The sequence below is a fragment of the Dermacentor albipictus genome, chromosome 5 (genome assembly GCF_038994185.2).
Source record: "Dermacentor albipictus isolate Rhodes 1998 colony chromosome 5, USDA_Dalb.pri_finalv2, whole genome shotgun sequence".
NCBI classification, from domain to species: domain Eukaryota; kingdom Metazoa; phylum Arthropoda; class Arachnida; order Ixodida; family Ixodidae; genus Dermacentor; species Dermacentor albipictus.
In genome coordinates, this window is record NC_091825.1 from 153195345 (window position 1) to 153219757 (window position 24413).

The 24413-nt window shown below is 48.1% G+C and overlaps 1 protein-coding gene and 1 long non-coding RNA gene across 2 annotated transcripts in view; one reads left to right on the forward strand and one right to left on the reverse strand.

Moving 5' to 3' along the window:
• The window catches only part of LOC135902353 (tetraspanin-33-like), a 262578-nt gene that overhangs the window by 171150 nt on the left and 67015 nt on the right, over positions 1-24413 (reverse strand). Inside the window, exon 2 of the mRNA XM_065432362.2 lies at positions 17158-17271. Within this exon, the coding sequence (XP_065288434.1) occupies positions 17158-17241 (84 nt within the window). The 5' untranslated portion in view covers positions 17242-17271. The remainder of the gene's footprint in view (positions 1-17157; positions 17272-24413) is intronic.
• The window catches only part of LOC135902355 (uncharacterized), a 170784-nt gene that overhangs the window by 101603 nt on the left and 44768 nt on the right, over positions 1-24413 (forward strand). The gene's annotated exons all lie outside the window — the stretch shown is intronic.

The following is a 24413-nucleotide window of genomic DNA, read 5'->3' on the forward strand; positions in this document are numbered from 1 at the left end:
CAATAAAAAATATTCGCGGAAAGGAAAAGCACTAAGAATATACGTTGCGATAGCATGGAGGAGTTTCGAGAACTAACGCTCGTTTAATTGCGCTGGCTTATGCGTCACAACATGGTGTCGATGTTTCAGTGTGGCTCTAAATTCGTTAGAATTTGGGGCCACACTGAAACATCGCCACTCCGTCATTTCGTTAGAAGGATAACAAAGTCAAGTTAATTAATTCGCGTGTCTGCCGTACTGACTCAACACAAGCAATGTTATCAACACTTGACATCAGCATGATATTTACATAGCCTAAATATAGCATCTATAGATAACATAACGTCGCATATGCATTAGTGTAACACCACAAACTGTCAGCACCACTCAGCATAAGCACGATCCACCTGCATCAAAGAACCTTGGCGTCCACTCCTGCAAGACCATCCTTTTGCCCTCTATAACGATGTAGTCTCTCTCTCTCTCTCTCTCTCTCTCTCTCTCTCTCTCTCTCTCTCTCTCTCTCTCTCTCCACCAGTTCCCACGGTTCACCAGATATGCTTATTTTTTCCCTTGTGATTTTCTACGACTTGTCTGACTCTCGTAACAACTTGTTCATGAACTACCTCTCGTTACTTGTTTATAAACCACTGTGACAATTTTCCATTTTTTCCATATGTCAGAAAAAAAAAAGGCAAGAGCAATTATCTGGTGCAACGTATTTCATAACAACAAACGGCGTTTCCAATGCGAAATTCTTCTCCCAGCTGCGTCTCACATGGGGTCACCGCTTTTGGCCAGTTTGTTCCTTTCTGCACTGCTAAGAAGTTACAACAGAGGACAGGCATCTTCTTATCAGTCACCGTGACAGTTCATTCCGAGCGCCACTTAACATTTTCGTGATGCTGTAATCGCGCTCAATGAGGCGTATTGCACTCGATCAAAGTGACTGCTCGTTAGCTACAGCTTGACAGTCCCGTCAGCACGCCTGGAGTTACAAAGTGCAGGAGTTCGGCAGTGCAATCGCGACACTGGGAAAAGGAAATCTAGAGACCGCTGTGTAAAGGAGCTGAACGACATACGCTATACTTCGTCAGACGTGAGTTTTTCCATGCAAGCAGATGCCTCGGCACGGAAAGGGCCCCCTACGCATGTTGCCAGCTTGAGAGGCAAGCGGTCTCAGTGACAGGCAAGTAAATATACTTCAGGAGAGTGAACCGCGGCATCTCTTTCGAGGTGACGGCTAATGTATGCACAGAATGCATGATGATGTCTGAGAACAGCGCAGCAAGGGCAAGGAAAATGGTGTGCTTGTGCGCTCGGAGGGCACTTAACCGCGTAAGAACTCCCTGTGACCTGAGCAGGCTACGACGAACTTGTCTAAGCAATGAAAGCGAAGCGTAGGGGTCAAATGATATGGATGTGGGTATACGTACATGTCCACGCATAAAGACGCGCAAGTGTACACACCAAAGACCTCTCCGTGCCTTGAGCAGACTACCGAGAAACGACGCGCGTAATGAAAGCGTGACGATCCGCTGCGAAAAGTGTACGCGTCGGCAAATGTGTGTCGGCTCTAGCCAAATTACTGTCATTGCGAAAAAAGGCGCCACTCCCTTTCGATTTCACCACCCCGAAGCGGCTGGAACGAGCCGAGTCGAAGCGCGATCAAACCCACTCTGCGCGCTGTCTCCTCTGATGCGTGGAGCGCCAGCAGCCGGTGCGCCGTGGAAGAACTGCTCGCGTCGCGGACAAGCGCCGGAGCGGATCATCACGGTCTGGCTGCAGTGAGGGCGTGCCGGTCGGCATCGCCGTGAGCCAGCTTGTTTGCTTGTCTGTCGCTCTTGTTGTCCGAGAGATGGCACTGTCGACTCAAATACATCGGCAGCCTGCAAAAGCTGTGGGAGCCCAAGGAAAAATCATTAACAGTGCGAGGCAACGTGGGTTCGGTCCCACAAAGTCAGAGAAGCGCAGAACAAAATCAGTTTTGAAGAAAGACCCAGAAATGTGGATCAAAATAAATGGGCGGCTATAGTGCACAAGTATCTGTCCATGGAACAGCGCGAACGCAGGATGGAGGAAGAGGTCAAGAAAGTTGGAAACCAAGTACAGGGTGCTTGAAAGTGTACATAGACGACCAGGAGTCATCAGGATGACAGTGAGAGAAACGGAGATAGCGAATTGGATGCAAGGGTCATCAGAAGGGAATATCTGTACGATAACACTAAGAGAAGTACCTTGCTATTCGACGCTCCAGCACTTTGCCTAAGGACAGAAACACACTGAAGCAAATATTCGCAACAAGGTGAGGCATGTGTATGCTGCAGCAAATATCCGGAGATAACCCAGCACATCCTAATGGAATGCGAAGGGATTCGCCCAATGAGACTCGTAGGTAACGTAAGCCTTCTAGAAGCGCTTGGATTTAAAGTGAAGGGAAGAGTCAACCGGTCAGCACGAGACGTTTAGAGTAATGGTTAACAAGCAAACAAACAAACAAACAAACAAACAAACAAACAGGGAGGAGACTGATACGACCGGATCCGTTACAAGCACATGTAGCATACAAGGTGGGTAGGTTTGGAGCAAGAAGAAAAAAAAATATTAAGGACATGTACACAAGAATGCTAGAATGAAAAACATATATCGCACTCCTGATTAAATCAAGCAGGCTAAGTGACCATTTGTCGCCGCCCCCTTTGAAAGAGGATGCCAATAAATAATCATCGTCGTCGTCGACAGCGCCCACTATGGTCAGCGGTCGAGATAAGCGAGAAACGCTTATGAGTATTGGGAGGAAAAAACGCAGGGAGAAGATGGAGCTAGGTCGTTACAGAGACAACTTTGGAATGCAGAGATAGAAGTTTGAATGAAGACAATAACATAAATTAGCGATGACCAAAATGTTAAGATGTAGTAGAACCTGATTGCTCAAGCAGTCTGGGTGAATATTTGTCTTCGTTCCGTTTCAAAGGGGTTGCCATAGGAAATAATCAATAATCATCGTTATTTCTTGTGTCGTTGACTGAAACAGAAAAAATGCTGGCTCTCCCGTAATCGAGAGTAGACGTTAGCATTAAATGGCTGCCGGCAAAGCAGATTGGTTGGAGATGATACTACCCGCAATCTTGAAATGTGTGTTCGCAACGGCACACGACACCACACCGCACCGCGCCATACTGTGTACTGGTCCATATGGGCGCAATAGTTTTCTGTCCCAGACAGAACCTCATTGCAAGTCTCATGTGGGTCAAAAAGGCACCTGCGGTGCACCAGACGCTACCAGCTTGGACGCTGCCGGACGCGCACCTGCGCTGCCGGCGCGTCGGAAGCGCCGCGGATCACACGGACAGCTGGCTTTGAAAAGAGCACAGGCCACTCTGTCTCAGCGCCAAAAGAGGACGATCGAGTGTACAGTGCCCTGCATCTGCCTTCTGAACATCGCTATCGGAAATGACATATAAAACTTCAGCGCACTAGAAGGGTGCTTGAATGGTGCTTTATGCTTGAAGTCACAGTTTGAGTGATATTGTGAACAAGCATTTCGAAGAACTCTGAAAAATTTTAAAGCGAAAGCTTCACTGGCCGCGAACTTGCCATTTCGCCGTGGCCATGCTCCGAGGAGGCGCATGACGTCACACCGCGTTCCTCGTCACATCGCGCTCCTCGTCGTCCCATTCGCCTCCGCTCGCTTCTCCAGCTGCATCGCATGCCTGATAACATGTCGGAGGATTGAAAAGGAAAGCTCGCGTGCGCCGCAACCACAGTTGAGGCGGCAGTATGGACGGCGACAATTCTGATAAGCAGGAGGAGACCTGGAATCGACATCCGAACGAGATGAAGAGGAAACGAATCGCCCAGGAAACAGACGAACAGCGCGCCGAACGACTGGCTAAACGCCGCAACATAGCCAGACAACCAGACTAACGTGGACTTGCAATCAAGATTAACCAAGGCTAACCATGCTATGCCTTAGCTTTCGCTACGTATATCCTGGCATAGCCGAGCTAAGCCACTGCCAATTTTTGTTGTAACTTGTTTGGGAAGTAACTAGCGTATGTAACGCGGTCTTCTGGTTGCCCGGATGATTCGTTTGGTTCTCGCAACTTGCCCGGATGTTCTCGTTTGAGTGCCTGAATAACGGCTCTGGCTTTTGGCTCAAGGTTGCTTGAAGGTAGCCGACAACAGGAGCTAAAATCATTTCATGCTTATAACAAAGAAAGCGAGATGATGGATGGATGGATGGATGGATGGATGGATGGATGGATGGATGGATGGATGGATGGATGGATGGATGGATGGATGGATGGATGGATGGACGGATGGACGGACGGACGGACGGACGGACGGACGGACGGACGGACGGACGGACGGACGGACGGACGTATGTATGTATGTATGTATGTATGTATGTATGTATGTATGTATGTATGTATGTATGTATGTATGTATGTATGTATGTATGTATGTATGTATGTATGTATGTATGTATGTATGTATGTATGTATGTATGTATGTATGTATGTATGTATGTAATGTATGTATGTATGTATGTTATGAGCGTCCCCTTTGGAACTGGGCGGTGGGTTGCGCCACCAAGCTCTTGCTATTATACTGCCTAATGTCCTACTTAGGTTAAACAATAAAAAAAGAAAGAAAAAGCACTATGAACTCCCACAACCAAATTTTCCGATCCCCTATTGCTAACTGCCCTTTTGTACGTCTCCGTTCTACTCACTTGATTTAAAATCTTTAGATAGCCTACTCTAGATATACTGAACCTGTGACGATTGTTCTTCTTTTAAAAATTTGGAGGACGCTTAAGCTTCGCGACAGCATACAAATATCCCTCCCTGACTGCTTTTCATGCTTCCCGGCAACTGCAGCTCATGTAACCATAACGTTTACCGGGAAACGCTGGCCTCGAACGCTATGCACGAAGGCAAGCTTTCCGGTAGAAACGCGGTCCCTTGCGTGGGTCCATCTCCTAATATTGTTTAGCATTTTTAATATTTTAAAAGTCTGAGAAGAGCTAAAGGATATGCGCTGTCAGTGCTTTTATTTTTTTTTCATTAAATTTGTTTGTGGGCTGCCGTTCTCAAAATTCCGTTGGAATAACTTTGTAAAGAATGAAAGACAAGGCATGAGCAACTTTGGTGGCAGAAGAGTGGTTGAATATGCGTGGTTCGGAACTTGGTTCGAAATTCTTTTTGCTGAATTCCTTTTGCTGACGCTGGACGCCGACGCAGGATTTTCTGCTGTCGCGTTAAAATATATTTTACTAATGCGCTACTATCATATAAAATATGCAGCCGTTATTATAATGAATAAGTATATTTCTTTTATTTTCACTTCAACAATAAAAAAACGCAGTAACAAGAATTGCGGTTGTGCATGTATGTCTGTTATTGTGAAACCTTGTGTGCAGTTTTCAGCAGTGTTCGCGAGTTCGTCTAGTTGGATGTTCACAGAACTTATCTTCCCAGTACACTGCGCAGTTCAAGAGAGAAATGTGATGATGATGCAGAAAACTATATCGGTGGGTAAGGGGGCGCGTATTGAGAAAAGCTGTCTGTGTTTTCATTTCCTTAGGTATGGGCCATGCATTCGCCGAGCAAATGCAGAGATAATTACGCAAGTGCATGTGGACTAATCCGGTGGTTCCGTTTAATGTCTCTTCCAAACCGCGCAGCGTCATATAGACACTTGATCTGAGGTTTGTAAATAAAATTTAAAGAAAAAACGAGGGCTAGCAGTGTACACTGCGACGCGCGTCGCATGTGTTCAAGGGCCCGCTGATTCCCGCTGTCCTGCGCTGTCGAATCGCGACATCCAACGATAATGCAGACGAGGTGCTGGCTAATCACTGCGCGTTCCTTCGCGCGGACACCCCGTTAAAACGGGGCCAGCGATCAACGGACTTCGGGTATACAGCATTCAAGACGTTGCACGCTTTTGTTCACGTAATGCGCAGCCGTCCTTGGTCCATCGCCGACCGCCTCCTGCCGCCGGTTCACGCCCTTCAGTGCGGACGTGCTCGTCACGTCGTCAAGTCGACGCCGCTGTTGGCGCTCGTCGTCATGCAAATGTTGTCCAGCCTGGAGCGCCCGCCCCAGAAACAACCGCCACACCCTTGGCACCGCGGTGCTTTGGCCCAGCGGATATCTCCGCAGCAGTTTACGTAGTCTGTTAGATGCATCGAATAATTCGTGTCACCTTTAAGTGCGCGGATAAACTACAAGAACGAGCGTCCATGGCTCAAGGAAGAAAGTGGAAGCTCGGCTGCGTGGCAAAGTGCTACAGCTATTGACAAAGACAGCTTAAACACAAGATATTGACAGCGCTTAGATTGGTTGGTTGGTCGTTCCTCAGTGGAATGGCGCAACCCCGCTTGGGCTGGGAAATCGGCCATGAATCAGCGCGAAGAAATGCAGTACTATTTATACTTTCTCGCTGTCCACGTTTCACGTTTACTTTGTCCTTGCCTTGTTATGGAGATGTCTTCAAAATGAATCGCCTGGGATGTACACGTCTGATCACTTTTGCAAAAAAAAAAACCCGCTGAAGGAAACAGCGGCATTCGGAAAGCCGTTTGGCCACTGGTTAATCATTAAGGAATTGAGCTTTAACAAGCTCGAAAGAGGACAGGTTCTCCGCCAGACGCGAGCCCAGCCAAGCCAAAAGTCTTGCCAGCACTGAGCTGTCTCGTTTCCACGAAAGTCCGCGCTGTCTACGTGCGTCTGCCGCGGTGATTAATATGGAAACTGTCTGCCTTGATGCCAGACTACAGCACGCCACGCCCCGACAAGGTCGTGTTATGCTGATCCACGGCACGATCGTGGGCCGAAGCAGCGAGGACGAGCACTGTGTGCTGGAATATGGAGGAGACTGCGTCCTCTGTGAACTTCACACTGGAGTGCCGGCAAGTACCGAAAGGTGTACAAACACCGGCATCAGAGCAGTCAAAGTGGCGGCAGGCTTCCGTCAACGCCAATTCAAAGCAGTAATCTGGTCGTTATCCTACGTATGCATATCACGTGTGCGTGTGGGTGCGTGCGTGCGTGCGTGCGTGCGTGCGTGCGTGTTCAAATAGTTGTACAGGAAAAAATATTGACTCATTGGCCACAGTGGACGAAAAGAACTAGGAAGCTTATATGCTATAGTAAGTAACATGGCAACAAAGAAAGTTAAACGCAGTCAGAGAGGCTTAAACAATTTCCTGGGTTGGGGCAATGGAACAGAAAGATTATTAAAATAGAAAGATTAATAAAAGGCGGTTAACAGGGGGTTTGGTGGCAGAAAACTAGGGAGACCGCGAACAACGGAGACTTACAGGATCGAAGTTCGCGATAGTGGCTGAGAAAGTTAGTGGCTCAGAACGATGCTGGGAATGTTTGGTCGCTAAAAAATAAAAAAAGATCGATAAAACATTCGGCAAAATAAGTAAAAGAGCTTGGTGACACAAGCCACCACCCCGTTTCAAAGGGGACGCTCACTCGTCCGTTCGTCCGTCCATTGATCAATTGATTGATAAATTCATTAACACATTTGCCCCGAATGGCGTAAAGATTTCAAACAAAGAATAGACAAAATATTGTAACCCGCCGTGGTTGCTCAGTGGCTATTGTGTTGGGCTGGCGACCGCATTTCCATGGGGGCGAAAACACCCGTGTACTCAGATTTAGGTGCACGTTAAAGAACCCCAGGTGGTCAAAATTTCTGGAGTCATCCACTACGGCGTGCCTCATAATCAGAAAGTGATTTTGACACGTAAAACCACATTATGTTTCTTTTTTTGTTTGTTTTTTAAAGATTGTAGTTAGTTAAGAATTTCACTCTTTAGTGGGCGACCTTGTGTACACCTGCCGCGGTGGCTTAGTGGCTATAACGTTGTCCTACTAAGCACGAGGTCGCGGGCTCGATTCCCGGGCGCGGTGGCCCCATTCCGAAGGGGGCAAAATATGCTAAAGCGCCCGCGCACCATGCATTGGGTGCACGTTTTGACCACCTGGGGTGCACGGTGCATCCCAGGTGGTCAAAAGTAATCCGGAGACCTCCCCACGGCAAGCGACAACAAAAAGACAAACAACACTACATTCATAGTGAAGGTGGCGGGCTCACTCGTCGGTCGTCGAATATGGACCTGTATTCGCACACACACACACAAAAAAAAATATCTTATTGCGCTAAAATTGATACTACAGTCAATTTTGATGTCGGACATGCTATTATCGAAGGTGGCCGTTTAATGGCGAGCAGCACTAACGAACGAAAAGCTTTCTGAAATCGGTCCCTGAACTGACGGGCCAAGTGCGCCTGCTATGTATACGTGTTCTGCCGCACATGCTGGAGTAATCCCTGGTGCTCACGTAAGTGCCATTCGAGAATGTATGCAACATTTCGCGTCGAGCACGCAATCTGATTAGACGAGACTAGTTCGGTACAGAATCGGTGACAACGTTCAATGAATTTTGGATATGCAGCAGCCGTGTCTTGCGCCCAGTGACAATTGGATAGCAGTGATAATCCGGTGCAAAACGGTCACCGGCCAAAGATAAAACAACGCACCGAGACAAGATTCACGACACCTCATCGCCTGCTTCGTTTTAATACGACTTTGTCTTTAACGTTTTCACGATATAATGTTCTTTATTTTAAATGAATGTTCGGGCTTACGCGGAAAACAAGCAATTCCCTTCCATATATTTATCAAACAGCTCCAATGTACTCGTCAAATGGCAAGAAGAGTTACGTTTATGAAGCCCTTCCCTCTCAGAACGCAACATAGAGCTACTGACTGGCTTCGATTTGAACTTGTAATTCGTTCCTCGGCTAAGCAACCGCTTTATTATTATACTTTGGAGAACTGCTCCGATGCAACTACGCACGCTGGGGAAGTCGGCCTCGTATCTGCGCACCAAACACCCAAAATGATCTTACAATTCAGTCCCGTTTCCAATCCAACACACAACATAAACAAACAAAAAAAGCGATTAACGCTTTCGCAAAGCCACTTGATGCATTTGTGTACGATCACCCTTTCTCTCTCTCACAGTTCTGCTAAGGATAATCTCACGTTGTCCTTTCCACAATTTTTACGTTCGAGATCAATTACTATTTGCATAAACAATCATTGAAGAAAACGAACTTTGTGTGCGCGCTTTTCTACTCCACAAGGTCGTCTCCACAAAGGTCATCTACAACACCCAGTCCTTCAATATGCCATCACATAAAATATGTTTGTGAAGTCTCAAAGGTAACTTCGAGCAATGCAGTGTACTTCAGCATCGTAAATGGCACCTTGAGAACAACTACGTACGGAGAAACATTCTGCAGCCTCCTTCAGGAAGAAACCACAAGCAGAGATCTCAAACGAGAGCCCTGCAGAGTTCCTGCGTTAGGACCCTCTTCTAACCCTAAGCTGCTTAAGCTTTGAGAAACTCTCACCCTTACCTGCCCTCCCGTCATCCCTCAGGTCAGGCGAACATCCGCGTATTAAAATGCGCGGCTCGCCGCCTCACCTGAGTGTCAGGTATCTGCTGCAGGGTAACGTAAACGCATTATACAGCAATGTGATGAACATAATCAACGTTTCATGTACGATGGAGCGACAGATAATAACGCTGATTACGCGCTGAATTTCTGAACAGTGCTGCTCACTAGAACCGGTCGGCAAAGCATTTTCTCCTAGGACGCAGGATAGAGAGAAGCGTCCGGGGAAGAGGCAGATAAAACGCAGGAAAAAAAAAAGCCACCTGCACGCGTAATCTCTCGCGCCATTCCGTCCTGGCCCAGTTTTGAAAATTGAAATGTTTGTAGTCGGCGCGAACACCGAGGCTGCAAATTGGCCGTGCTGCGTATGACTTCCGCGGTTCGTATACCTACACGTTGTTGCCTCGCGGAGGCTGCACCTACAACGTAACGAGAGAACAAGTGTAAGACCCGAAACAGCCATGACCGACGGAAAAAGGAACAACAACAACAAAACGAGGAGAAAAAGAGTTTGGGCACACGCGCGGAGCAGGCGCAGCAGCCCGCGATGCCATCCCCGCAGCCCGATGCACCGGTTAATGGGACTCGAGCTCTCGGCAAATATCCGGGCTCGGCGAACATGCGGCGGGCGCTTCGGGCGCATCGCTGTAGGCCTCGCCGCTCCCGAAACAAAAGAGGCTGCTGCAGCTGTTCTCCAGTTAAGGACGCCTCGTTACACGCTCCAGCCATTGAGATAAGCGTCGAGGAGACAAATGATGCTTGTAAACATGCTGCCAGTTGGCCAGATTGCCCGCCCTTAACTGGCGAGCGCATTCCTCCGTGCGCACGACAGTTCCCGTCTTCCTCGTCCTGCACTGCACACGTCCCTCCCGTAGGCAGGGGCCGACATTTATCTTACGTCGAGCTCGCTCTCTTGCGTGATGAATGGTGCGAAACGTTTTGATAACAGGACCTGTTTAAACCACTTGATGCGAATAAGTGAATCAAGGAATAGAATATAGAATAGAAGAGAGATAGAGCGAGAACGTTCTAACTTCTCATATTTTGACGTCATAAGTTTATTTTGTAAGGTTACTAAGTCATTTGTATAACGAAATTAATTTAAATATTCATTCAGCAAACATTCAAACGGATTCGGATATTCAAAGTAATTTGATCAGATCATCATTTGAAAAAAATAAAAAGCAAGGTGCGCGATCAGGTCAACGAGCGGGTGAGCCAATAGCTGAGCGCGAACCAGCTGAAAGTCATCAAGAGCAATACCTCCTGTACTCCTATACCAGTGATGTCGGCATAAACGATTCAAAATGCTGTTCAGTTCTGTCATTCTTACTGTAATTCGTTCATTCATCTGCCTTACTATAGATAGGTGACGCAGTTGAGCGAATCGCCGCTTGACTCCTGCGAGACAGCATAAAGCTCCTCTATACTTCGGCCGGGGGGCTTTAAGACAGCACAGTCCCTGCTGCCATCGTGCACTGCGTCTGCCGGCGCCAGCCGTGTATCGCACCCTGCAGAGGTATGTGCCGGGGCCTGCCTTCTGCCTCGCGAACATGCACGCACTGATGTATCACCTGCCAATACAGGAACGAAAGACGTCGCATTCAACCGTGCCGCAGTTACCTACGGCCTCGTCGAGCTGCAACTTTGTATACCTATACGTCTAGAAAGGCGAATGAATTCGGTCGCGCAATTCACTGTGCCGAAATGGATGGATCGCCGAAGGAAGCACTGCGTGCACGCGTGCACGAAAACCGCGGCGGTACAGAACGACTGCCGGGCCCGAATATCTGGGCTAACGATTTCACATTACATCCTCGGGGGTGGGTGTACCAAGCGTTTGTTTCGCCGAGCACGATGACGCGGGTTCGATTATAGCGACCAAGGGGGCGCTAATCGATGCGCGGTAATTGCTGCGTTTTCATTCTTACACAGAAGGTTATTTATTTATTTATTTATTTATTTATTTATTTATTTATTTTGCTCTGGCGTCCAAGGCAGTCAGCACGTGACCCACGCTGAGTTATGTCCCCACCAGAAAATGGAGGAGCGCAGGCGTGTTCGAAGGAATGCACGGAAGGCTCGCTAAGACCACGACGGGTATTCGCAGGACGTCTCAGTGTTTCCGCATTGGCTGACGTTCGAGAACCCGCCACATCCGACTGCTATCATTGCCATAACGGAAAGAGATAACCGCGGCCGCGACCAAGAACAAACAGCACTTGCATAATAGGGCTCCCTCGTATCGAGGCCAAGGGCCCGTATTCACGAAGCACTGCGTCTTGTAAGGCAGTTCGTAAGAACTGGTTCCGGCTAGTTACGATAGCGAGCGAAATATAAACGCATGCCAAAGACGCTGTATAGCACGCGTATGCGAACGAAAAGTTCCATGAATTTCGGTCTCGCGTTTCTTAAGTCTACGGCGTGCTGCATTTCGACTTGATTTCTCGTAAGGACACCGCGTGAATGCGACACCTGGCCGTGAGAGACACGCTTAGCGATTAGCAGCCGCTGTTGCCCACGGCGAAGCTGCAGCGTCGCAGTTTTCGATTCTCATCGGCGCTTCCATTCGGGTTGACCAGTTCCAATTTTGTAGACTAAAAAGTAGACGTGCGGACGTCATCGGTCATCAGACAGAAAGGGAAAGGCTCGTTTTACTCGTTAGCCTTTAAGCCCGCTTTCCCGCGTCGCACTTTTCGCGCGAAAGCACCGGAGGTGAGAGAGAGGGAGGCACTCGACGCGAGAGAAAGCGAAACCGCTCGCACGCGGGCGTCGCATGTGTTACGCCACCGCGCCCGCAACGAGCGCCGCACGTCAACAAGTCGCGGCCGGCTTCACTATTTCTTTCTTCCACCTGTCTAGGAGGGAGGGGGCGCCGAAGGGGGGGCGAAGAAAAACAAACAAACAAAACGGCCGAGGCGTAACAAAAGAGTAGACCGGCGGCAGCACGAAAATTGATAGCGCGCTCGGCGAGAACGCCCGACTCGCGCCGACAATCGCGGTGGCCCGCAAGGGTTGTGCGAGGGCGCGCACACCCACGCGCCGTCCCAGATTCCGAGACGACGACGACGACGTGAGAGGACGCCAGCGGTGACGAGGAGCGAAGGCGCGGAGCAGAATTAATGGCCGCCACCTGCTTTCCTACCGCGGCGCCGAATAACACCGCAAGAAGCGAGAAAAAGTGATTGGCTTCCTGTTCCCTCACCCAACTGTTTATTTTTCGTGTCTTTTACCCCGTTACGTCGAAAGCCCTCGCGCACAAGCTCAACCCGGTTTCGCAGCGGTAATTTACGCTTTAGCCGTTCGATCGGCCAGGGAGCCCCGCCAGCCTGCCGGAAAATAAGCGGAACACGCCGATAACGAGAAACGATGCGAAGAAAGCGAGGGAGCCGAGCACTGTTAAACATTTATGTAGTATAGGGCTAATCACGGAGGAAGAACATTACAGACCGAAATTGCCGCGCCAACCACGGGGCATATCTTGCGAGAACACGTTTTATCGGACCAAAATTAGCCATTTTCTTGCACCAAGCTATAGGCATAGCTAGGCCGTTGTTTGACCGGTTGCTAATTAAATAATTTGCAGTGGCGATGCCGTTGTTGAACTGTCGTTTCATTGCACACACGATACGCGTAGTCATGCACACTGGGTTGCATAATGCATGCAGGGTTACTAGGTGGACATCGGAAGGATGGATTGCAGACTTCCATAAGGACTATTTTGTTTCACCCCGTACTGGCCAGTGTCGTAGAGCACCCTTCGCACTTGCATGAAATCATGCGCTCCGCAATATACAGTTGAGCGGAGGGATGTGTGCAGGTTTGGGCGGATACTTGTAGCCATTGATCCCAGAGTACAAAGTTAGAAAGTGAGCGAGAAAGTTCTATACACACATTAAACGAAGAGAATTCTTCAACATCTGGAAAGGCCAAGATCGCGTACATGGGGGCCCTGACGCAGTACAAGTCCTCCTTGTGCCACAGTCTGTCACACACAGAACACGCGAAGCCAGACGGTTTGTCGATGAAGTCCCGCTTGAAGATGACCTTTCACAGCCACTGCCAAAGACAGACGTTCCTCGGCCTTGCCGTACCGGTATCCAGTTTAAATCCAGTTTGGCCGGCTAGTAGTGCTTCCGCACTAAAACTTCGCAGCAGCCGCCGACAGCACCGACAGAGCCCCCTCGCGCTGCAAGTTTCGGTTGCCTGCACACGAACCGCACCACGGAGCGTGCACACAAATGCACGTTTCCAGCCTTCGGGTAGAGCCGCCGCGGTGGCTTAGCGGCTACGGCGCTGCGCTGCTGCACGAGGTCGCGGGGCCGAACACCGGCCGCGGAGGCCGCATTTCGATGGGGGCGAAATGCTGCCAATGCACAGTACACGGGTGTTTCCTGCAAGTTAAATACAACCTCCTGGTGTTCAAGATTAATTCAGAGTCCCCTACCACGGTGTGCCTCACAATAAAATCGCGGTCTTGCCATGTAAAACCCCGGAATTCAACTAAATTCAAGCCTTCAACCAGCACGGCGCGCGATGGGTGTGCGACAACGGCACTGCAAGGCCCTTACGGCATGACTTCCGTTATGCCATGACCCTTACGTCAAGGCTCTCGCACTCGCTTGACATTGCGACAGCAAGCAACGGACGACCGTCGACGTCACTAGCTACGTTAATACGAACCCGATAAAATCAGGCCGACTCGATTTGTCGGACCGGAATACAACCGTCGGGTTCATGCAAAAGCTAGCAAGTCGAGTGGAGCAACCGTCGCGAGGTTATTTCTGTCAACCTGCCTGGAAGGGGTGGATTGACTTGCCCGACCCGCTTGGCTAGATGCATGCATGCAAGTGCTGTCGGGTCGGGCTCGGTCAGCTCGACTCCTGATTCGATCCGCGCGCGTCCAGTTCGTGTAAACGAAGATACTGCAGCGACGACGATTCTGCTACCAATGCCTCTTTCAGTGCAAAGGCCAACTATGCGACCCGAAAATTGCACTTACGGGGCAAGTCCACAAAGATCCGTTGTCATCGTCGTTAACGCTAGTCCAGGAAGTGGATGTGAACTGAAATACCCAGAAATGGTCCGTCGGTACGGCCTCGGTATATATCCCCGCCCAAGTGCGTGCGACCTGTCGACTTCATTTGTTGGTTGAGCTTCCTTACGTGCAAGGACGCTGATCAACGTGGCATAAGTTCATGGAGGCACTTATTTGAGCGCGTTTAAATTGCGAATCCATGGCATGGTAATCGAAAACAAATTGCAAATCCAATTCATATTAGGCTGAAAGCGTAATATGCATTGCAGAGAGAGACAGAGAGAGAGGGAGAGAGAGAGAGAGAGAGAGCTATTTACCGAAATACAGAGAATTCTGCCGGCGCATAAGTATAGGCACCTACATGCTACTCTGCACATAGAAGGAGCTTTGTTCTGATTGGGGCCTCCGATTCACTCTCGGCGCTTGCTGCTTTAACCGGAGAAGGAAAACATAAACAAGGTGCAGCATCGTCGTCTCTCGGCAGCGGCGCGTCACGCGTAGCTTCCGTGACTATATCAAAGCACTCGGATTCGCATTCAGCGCACGAGCAGCTGTGTCCGTGGCGAGAGTATAGGACGCGAATAGAAATGCGAGGAGCGTCCGCCCGGTCGCACACAAACGCACGTACCGAGCCTGTTCATCATTCTAGTGTCCGTGCCTCATTGGGGCCGGGCCCTGTCTTCAGTCTTCCTTCTTTTCTCTTTTTTTATTATTATAACTTTTTGAAGTGGCTTTAGGGTCAGACTTAACGCTTCGTCGATGTTCTCGTATCTAACTCGTCGGTGAAAAAAAAAAAAGACAGACAGCGCAAGAGGTGGCGAAATGCGTGCGCGGAGAGAAACATTCAGCGCTGAGCCCGCGTGACAAGCGCAACTCGTGAGCGCACACGGCGCTGGAGCATCTCGTCCAATAAGGCGTCACGGCGAGTCGGATTGTGGTCAGCGTAAAGGGCGCGTTCAGAGAGAGGCGCCTGCGCCGCCCAGGTCGAAGTCGTGGGTTCGACACCCCGCAGTAGCAACCACATTCCATACGCAGGTTGAATACAAAAGCACCTTCGCACCGAGATGTGGCTTCACGTGAGAAAATCCCATGCGGTCTAAATTATTCCGTCACGCTCCACTACCGTCTTTCTTTCAGCCTAGCCCATCGCGATGGCTTGCAGCCCCTTACAAAAAGAAAATAAAGTTGCCCAGCTCAATTCGAGCCTTGGCTGGGTCCAACAACGTGTGTGCAAATATTATTACTCATCCGTGTGGAAAAGTGAAGGCCTGAGTGTGACCTTCGTTCAGAGTGATTCGAAACGCCGGGACGCAGATTGCATTTGCAACGACTTCAGCAGATCACGACGCAAGTATTTAAGTAACAATGCATTAAGTGTGCCGCGATGGCGCTAATCAAACACGTCTTTTGCTTTTGTCAGTTATTATACAGAGTGATCATTCTTAAGCAAAAAAGGTGAGGCGTGCAGACAGGACACAAGATAAGAGAAGTGGGCAAGTGTTGTACACTTCTCTTCTCTTGTGTCCTGTCTGCACGCCTCACCTTTTTTTTGCATAATGAATCCTTACCAACCTATCTCAGCTTTCTGTCGTTCTAGAAATGATCATTCTTAAGTTTTATACAGTATTTTTAGAAATCACTTGTTGCAAATAATTCTAGTGCTTGGGCTGGAGTATTCCGAGGGGCGGATATTATTTGCACGCGAAACCAAAACACATATTAAACTAATTAACAAAGCTTGCAAGTTAAGTTAATGAATCACTTTGCGGCACATATTTACGAATTGTGGCCGGTGATCTTGCAAGGCGAATTCCCTTGAAATTAATTTCCGGAATGACACCTATTTGGAGATATGCGTAATAGAACTCGCCGTAAAGATGCATTGTGGTTCCACTTACTATTTTAACAAAACGCTCTTCTATGCATTGAAGCACAAAAGTAACTGGAACGCTCATGTATTTCGTCCCTCACTTTGGAAAATATCTGGAAACTGGTGTCATCCTGGAAGTTCATGTGAAGTGGATACGTCTTGCAAGTTGGCCGGCTGCAATTCGCACATTTCAATAGAACTCGCCGTAAAGATGCATTGTGGTTCCACTTACTATTTTAACAAAACGCTCTCCTATGCATTGAAGCACAAAAGTAACTGGAACGCTCATGTATTTCGTCCCTCACTTTGGAAAATATCTCGAAACTGGTGTCATCCTGGAAGTTCATGAGAAGTGGATACGTCTTGCAAGTTGACCGGCTGCAATTCGCACATTGCAATATGTGCCGCAAGTTAATTAAGCTGTTAATTCTTGATTGTTTTGATTAGTTGAGCACGTGTTTCAATTTATCGTGCTAGTTATGCCCGCCACTTGGAATAATAAAGCTCAACGGCAAAAATTATGCTATTTTCCTCAGGTGATTTTTTAAAGAGTTCCGTAAAACTTAAAAATGACCCCCCCCCCACCCCCCCCCCCACCCCTTCGTATATCAGTCCATGTAAAGAATCACTGTAGCCTTGTCATTCACAGCGGTAGCTGTAAGCACATATTAATGTCTCTTGCGATGAACGCGAACTCTGGTCTAAGGTATTGGTACAGACACACGCTTAGCACTGCAATAATTAAATGTTCACGTGCATTGGTAAGAAGAATGCTTACCGTTGCTTCCGACAACGAAGAATACGGCAAACGGCGAGTCGGTCGTTGTCGCTTCGCCGCATGAAGAAGGAGCGCTGGGAACATGCGTACGAACTAAATGCGCGCCTCCAGTCCCTGCATTATCAGGCGCACACATAAGGCCGCTATTAAGCAAAAGATCCATTCGCCTACAGGCACAAAAATAATTGACCTTGAAGGACACACGCAACGAAGAAAAAACATTTGTGGCAGCAACATCTTGGTAGGTTTTGTAGGTTGGCTATGATTTAGTGCAGATGAGTAAAAGCGTATTGCAAAGTGCTGATGGCAATAATATGGCAACAATAAGTTATGTTAATGTACTTGAAGGCAATGTCATTATTTCACTTGCTAACCATGCATGTGAACCTTTGTAATAAGCTGTTACGTTAAATATTTTGTGTATGTTCTCGAAAAATAAATTGGAGTACTCTCAGGTACGAAATTCATTACTACAGGTATTTTGTTCAGCAAGATATTGGGAATGGTTTTCTAGTCGGATCGCACCAATACAATATTAATTCAAAAGCTTAAGAATACAACAGCCCAAGTTACGCACATGATCCGGCGAATAACAACCAAGACAAGAGGCATGGGGGAGGCGGACACGCTTCGGCTTGTCCAAGCCTTCGTCGTGTCTCGAATAACTTACGCTATTCCGTACGCACTACTCAACGAGACGGAACTCAAGAAAATCAACACAATGATCAGAAAGGCATATAAGCAGGCGATGGGTCTGCCAATCAGTGCGTCCACAGAACGCCTACTACGACTAGGTGTGCACAACACCGCCGAGGAGCTGATCGAGGCACCACCTCATTTATCCAGTCAGCGAACAAGGCTGGCGATTACGTAAGCAGGGAGGTCCATTCTCTTACGCCTGGGGCTCTCTGCCCCTCTGAGCCATCCGCCGCCTCAGACTGCGAGCTTACCCCATGCCATCCGGAGAAACATCACCGTACGTCCTCTACTTCGCAATATGCACCCAGTGCACCACGCAGAGCGAAGGGAGGCCCGCGCCCTGGCCATACACAAGCGATACGGAACTTTACCCTCTACAGCCTACACTGACGCGGCTTCTTACTCCAGACGCGCAGCCACAACAGCCACCGTAGTCGTCAACACAGAACATCGGAGCAGCATTTCGCTCACACGAAACAATCCCCTCCAAGCCGAGGAAGCGGCCATAGCCCTCGCTCTCTCCCAAACAGAGGTTGAAGTCATAGTGACCGACTCCCAACATGCGTGCCGCAACTTTGCTAGCGGCAGAATTCATGCCACTACACTCCGGATCATCAATCAAAAGCCGCCAACGAGATCAGTCATGATCATCTGGGCGCCAGCTCATCAAGGCATTCCTGGCAACGAGGTCGCCAACCACGTGGCTCGAGATCTGACCCACCGAGCCGACGCCGAGGAATCTGAACCCGAGCGCATGCACCCTCTAGTCTCTTACCAAGACATCACACAACACTACAAGCTAACCCGCAGAACATATGCACCCCCACACAAGTCACTACCTAGAGAGCAGGAGCGATTCCTCCGAGCTCTACAGGTTAATACATTCCCGCACCCAACCAGAAACCACCTCATAGACCCTACAAAATTCTCTCCGCAATGCCGCTTCTGCGCAGAGCCCGGGTCCCTCAGGCACATAGTAGGGGGTTGCAGAGCGGCACCATTAAATCATCCGAACCCTTACCCCACTATCGAGCTTTGGGAGAGAGCCTTGGCCAGCTCCGACCTCAAGGATCAGCAACGGCTGATTGCGAGGGCCCAGGACGCGGCCCGAGCTCAAGGCATTCTGGAATGAGGACGTCTCTCCAAAGCTGCATTCACCCAATAAAAATGTTTATTCTCTCTCTCTCTCTCTCAGCAAGATCTCGCATAAAACATACCATCCTTCAGACCGTCTGCCCATGTGCTGTCATCCCATCACAATTGTGTGAAATAAAATCTCACAAATGATGCTACATAATAACCACTGCAATACTAGATTTCTACACATGCATAGATATATATACCTACATGCTAGCAGTGAGCAAGGGATGGCAAATAGTGCGCATTACTTCTTAGAAAAACAGAACCATCTACGTGGGTCAATGAAATGTATAAATTCTGTTTATAAGAAATTATGAAGCTTATAAATACGCAGTTAAAACAACATTAAGCCGCCTTGTCCACAAGTGAGAGGTACAAATGACTAGAACAAGTAAATGCACCGCTTGTAACTAAAAGTGAACAATGTATAAGTGCAAAAATACAGCTACTTGTGGGTTGAAGCAAGAGTATTAAAGTAAATCACATGTTTTTTTTTTGTTCATAGTTTCTAAGAAACATGGAAAGCAGCGAAAACAGCACTACTCCCTATAGATGATGTTTTTCTTGCTCAGGAGTGCAAAGAGACGCTTCAGGCGAGTAGAAAGCAGTCCTCTTACTACGTGGCCTCCTGGCAGCGCAACCCTTTGCACAAGAACAAACATCTGGTAAAATACAAACAGGCACTCCAGATTTTGATGTAATGCGTCATTAGGCAAAATATAAGTGCCCATTGTAATCCAGATGTGGATCACTTCGGCTTTGCTGCCGGCAGAAACACAGATCTTGACAGGAGCATAGTAAATGTCAGGTGCTCTTACTTGAAGCTCATCAGCTGGCAAAGTCGTCCAGGAAAAGAAATTATAAATGACATATATAACTGCCTGAAACTTATTCATGTATTTTAGGGCACGGCATGAATGTCGCATTTGCCCACATAATAAAACCGAGATGTATCAGGGCAAAAGGAGAGAAGTGAGCTAGTAATGGTGGCACTAGTAAGCCAGACAGGTGTGTTACACACAATCAAGATACGCGTTGATCGAGCCTTAGCATAATTTGGATTTCCTACTTCACTGACAACACCGCTAATGCAATGCTCAAAACTCTCGTATCCGTCGCCTGGTGCAGGTTGAGCCAGGTCCCCTATATTGTTTTCATAAAATTTCGCATCTCTTACCACGGTTCCTGTGCAAGAAATAGCTGCACAATAAAGAATGAATAATTTGCCTTCCTATTTTATTTTAAACAAATTCTTTGTTTTCCCAAGCTATAAGCAGAAATTATTTATTTTCTGACATCTGTAGCCCATTAGTTTCATGCTCGCAAGTGAATGGCAAGAGGAGGTCGCTCAAGCAAGGCAATGTACGAGTGCTCCTACCGCATAGGTGTAAACCACATACAGGTACCAGCAGTGGTTTATCAACTAGTACATATATCGGGTGTGCCAACTATCATGCACTAAGATTTTAAAATATGCAAATGCCACTATCTAGACAGAATCAAGGTATTGTTGTTTGCTCTCGCTTGGAAATACTTAAGTTTTTTTTGCATTCCGCCTAATTAAATAATTAGTCTTAATGAATCATCTTATCAAGTACCATTATAATTAGATGAAAACTGTCAATGAGAAAATTGTGGAGAAACATGATAAAACTCTCGATACAGCTTCCCGTTGCTCAATGCGTGCTACATAAAAGAGTAAAAGCCAAGTTTCTTTTTTGAGCGTGGCGGAAACACCGACGCGTTCCCGCGCAGAATCGTTTCTCACCAATGTGGGAACATACATATCGCGGCATCTGCCTCTGGTGCGGCGACACACACCCTACACTCTTCCCCATCTCGTGGGGGTGCGGGGGCAAACCTCAACACTTAAAGACGCCTAGCACGTCATTTGAGCGGTGGGAGGTACAGCTGACCGGCGATACCCTGGCGGGACAAGAAGCTCTCGTCCAGCAAGTACGTCGAGCAGCCATGGCCAGTGGAGTCCTGGAATGAGGACCCCACCCACTCGAACTCAAGAGCAACCACCTCGATGGTCCGAATAAATGTTTTATGCGAAGCATATTACGAGGGCTCAACCCAGCTCCTCAGGCGCGGCGGTGTCGCCTTGAATACCACGTGACACCGTGACGTCACGACAGAGGAGAAGTGGCTTTGGCTCAACTCTTGCAAGATGGGCTGGGTGGGAATCGAACCAGGGTCTCCGGAGTGTGAGACGGAGACGCTACCACTGAGCTACGAGTACGATGCTTCAAAGCGGTACAAAAGCGCCTCTAGTGAATGCGGTGTTGCCTTAGAAACGAGCTGTTTCTAAGGCTCAGGCGTGCGTCGCTTGCTCAGGCGCACATTTCGTTGCCGCGCCGAACGCTGCGTTGCTCGACGCTCACCGCGTCCAATGCGGGGCGTCCAAGGCGAAGCAGAGTAACGCATGAGTTGTTTCTTCGTCTAGCCGAACCAAATATAGCCAAGCAACAGCAGTTCACCAAGCTAAACAGTGGTTCAACAACTAAAATAAAGGCTAGTATGCTTCGCATCCTGGGCTTAACCTTACCTAAGCCACAGCCATTTTTTTCTCTCTCCCTCTCACCACTTTGCTTTATTTTTTTTTCCACTTCGCTCTCCCCTACTGAAAAACAAGCTGCAGCATAGTTAACCTCTCTTCTCGATAGCAGTAGGTGCATAGTCGAATCTATTATCAGTGTGTATCAGGGCCATCTAAAGCTAGGTCTCATTGCCACAAAGACATGAGAACAGTGCATGGTGCTCACCCTCCCGGGACCGCGAGGAAGCCCGAGTAACACATCGTTGAACACTTTCTCACTAATAAAGCGCACGTAGTGCTTCACTGACGCACGAATACCAGCAATTATACTACGCTGACAAGCGTCCATGCATTCAAGTGACGAGAAGCAGCGCGGAATGAACAAAAACAACAAAAGCCCTTTTATATATATATATATATATATATATATATATATATATATATGTACTGGAGATCGACAAACGAGCACAATGCAAAAACACATACCAAGTTCGCCTACTCTTCCGTCCGATCCGGGGAATGGTCGCAGTGATCGCATCGAATATTTGCAGGGTGTCTACCAAGTTGACATTTCCAAATTCCCTGAGTTTTCCTGGTTTTCCCTGAGTGACGGAGAACTGTTTTATGTCAAGACGGGCTGAAACCATGTCGCCCGATGCTGTCACTCTCTATAAGCATACGAAAAAAAATTAAAAGAACAATTTAATCCAATTTGAATACTAAGAAGTAGTGTTTATGTTATTTAATAAAAAAGGATATAAGGGAGTGGCTAGTAAAATGCACAGCAAATAAGATGTCTTTGAAAGAAATTCCAAATCGAGTCGGACATTCTCAAATACGAATAAAAAGGAAATGCATACTGAAGCAAATATTTTCGAATATGAGCTATTTCTATCAACTGATAGCAAGCTAAGTAGTATGAAGCCCGAACTTTGTCACAATTGAGATTCTCTCTCAACAGCTCGTAAGTCAACCTCTACTCTCCTGACATACTCTCAGGCCACGCACGACGCCTCAGTGTTGTGTTTCAGTGCTTTAAAGAGTTTACTTTGGTTTGGATGAGGGACACCTGCATATCGGCATCAGCCAACACTGTTTTTTGAGCTCAAGCTCCTTCAAAACGGCGGCAGCACGCTTCCTTTCCCGTTCATTCCTCAATGCGTAGGTCCTTTCTGTTCTTGTCCTCCTTCCGCCACTCGTTAGCCCCGGACCGTTTGAAGCATCTTCTTGGTCAGATGCACACTCCACGTCCGATTTTTCGAACTCTCTAGGGGGCGCGAAAACGTCCGAAAAATCGGCCAGTTGGAAAAAAACAACTGCATGTCATCTACTGCCCTTCAGGGCTCAAACCACCACAGGCGCATACGAAAACGCTCTGAAGGCCTGTCGATACACGTATTAGGCATATTGGTGCTCGTACTGTGACAGGAAATACCTGGTGCACACGTGTGTAATTAAGAAATGCATGCTGTGTGCCGTGGCAGTAGCCCCTTCCCACGCTTGTTATGCTTCATTGCAATACTTTTGTGTGCGCTTTACCAAGTAAGATTATTGTACAGAGGCGAAGCTGACTTTCGGAAACCGGCATTATGCAACGTAGCGTGCTTTTCAAGCTTCTAAGCCAAACGCGAGGGCAACAAAGGCGGAGTACAAGCCATCGCTGACAACAGCGAATTCTTTCAATAAAAAACACGGCACCCAACGGCAAGAAGCTTCATAGCGAACATCGAAGAAGCTAGGCCTAGCGAGAGTGTCGGTTCGAGGCGGCGAGCTAACCAAAATGGCAGCGTGGTAGCTTTTATTAATGCCGTTTCGGACATCCGGTCACGGCAAAACATCGGGAAAATCGGACGGCGAAAGGGTCTTGCGTCCGAAATTTCAGACATTGTGACACATTGACTCTATGGGGTACGGGGTGGTGCCACGAAGCCGTCCAAATTATCGAGAATCCGGCAAGTCGGTCGTTGACTGTACACTGGCAACTCCTCCAGCCGACAACACGGCGTCAAAGACGATTTATTACGATTCCTGTCTGTTACTCGAGCCAGCATTACCGCAACTTTCAACCCTATGAATAAAACTACATCTAATTTTCCCTGATAAAGGCACAAGTTCCCTGAGTTTTGCCTGTGTTTTTCCAAACTACTTAACATCCCTGAGAATTCCCGGTTTTCCCGGTTTGCCTGGTTGGTAGACACTATGTGTTTGCCGAACTGAGGGCTGCGTAGCGGTCACAGTCACAAAATAAATATTTGCAGCGGCCTCGCGCTATATTTCAAACAAGTCCCGGTTCGTCAATGCGATGATCGGACACGGCGCGTAAAACTCGAATGGTACAAAATTGGCGCGAAACCACTCAGAAAACACACACGCATAACAGCTCATGACGCCATCTTTGCAATTCCGTCCCGTCATGCAATGCAGCAACTATATAAGGAGAGGCGGAGAGACGACATAAAACTATGGCCGCTGCTTCTGAACTGAAGCAGGATTGGGACATTCAGATCCGACTGCACATATTAAAAAGAAAGAGAAAAATACATTTGTCGAGAGTATAACAAGAACACACATTTGTGTGACAGAGTGCGCTCTTGGAAGCAACGTCGCCGCGTTGAACACAATCATTCTTTATTACCTCCACGGTGGTGTAAATTCAGCCAATGGTGTCTTTCATCTGTCTACGCGGCTCCGCGGCAGTGGAGCGGCTGTGTGTGGCTTTTTCCGTGCCTGGTTTGCGCGCTGACATGAATAGGTGCATTGGACCAACCGTGTTGCTGTGCAATACAGCGAAATATTTCCTGTTGCAGACGTTTAGTCATACGTTACTGTGTTTACAAATTATAATGAGAGAAACGTGCCAAGCGTATTAATAATT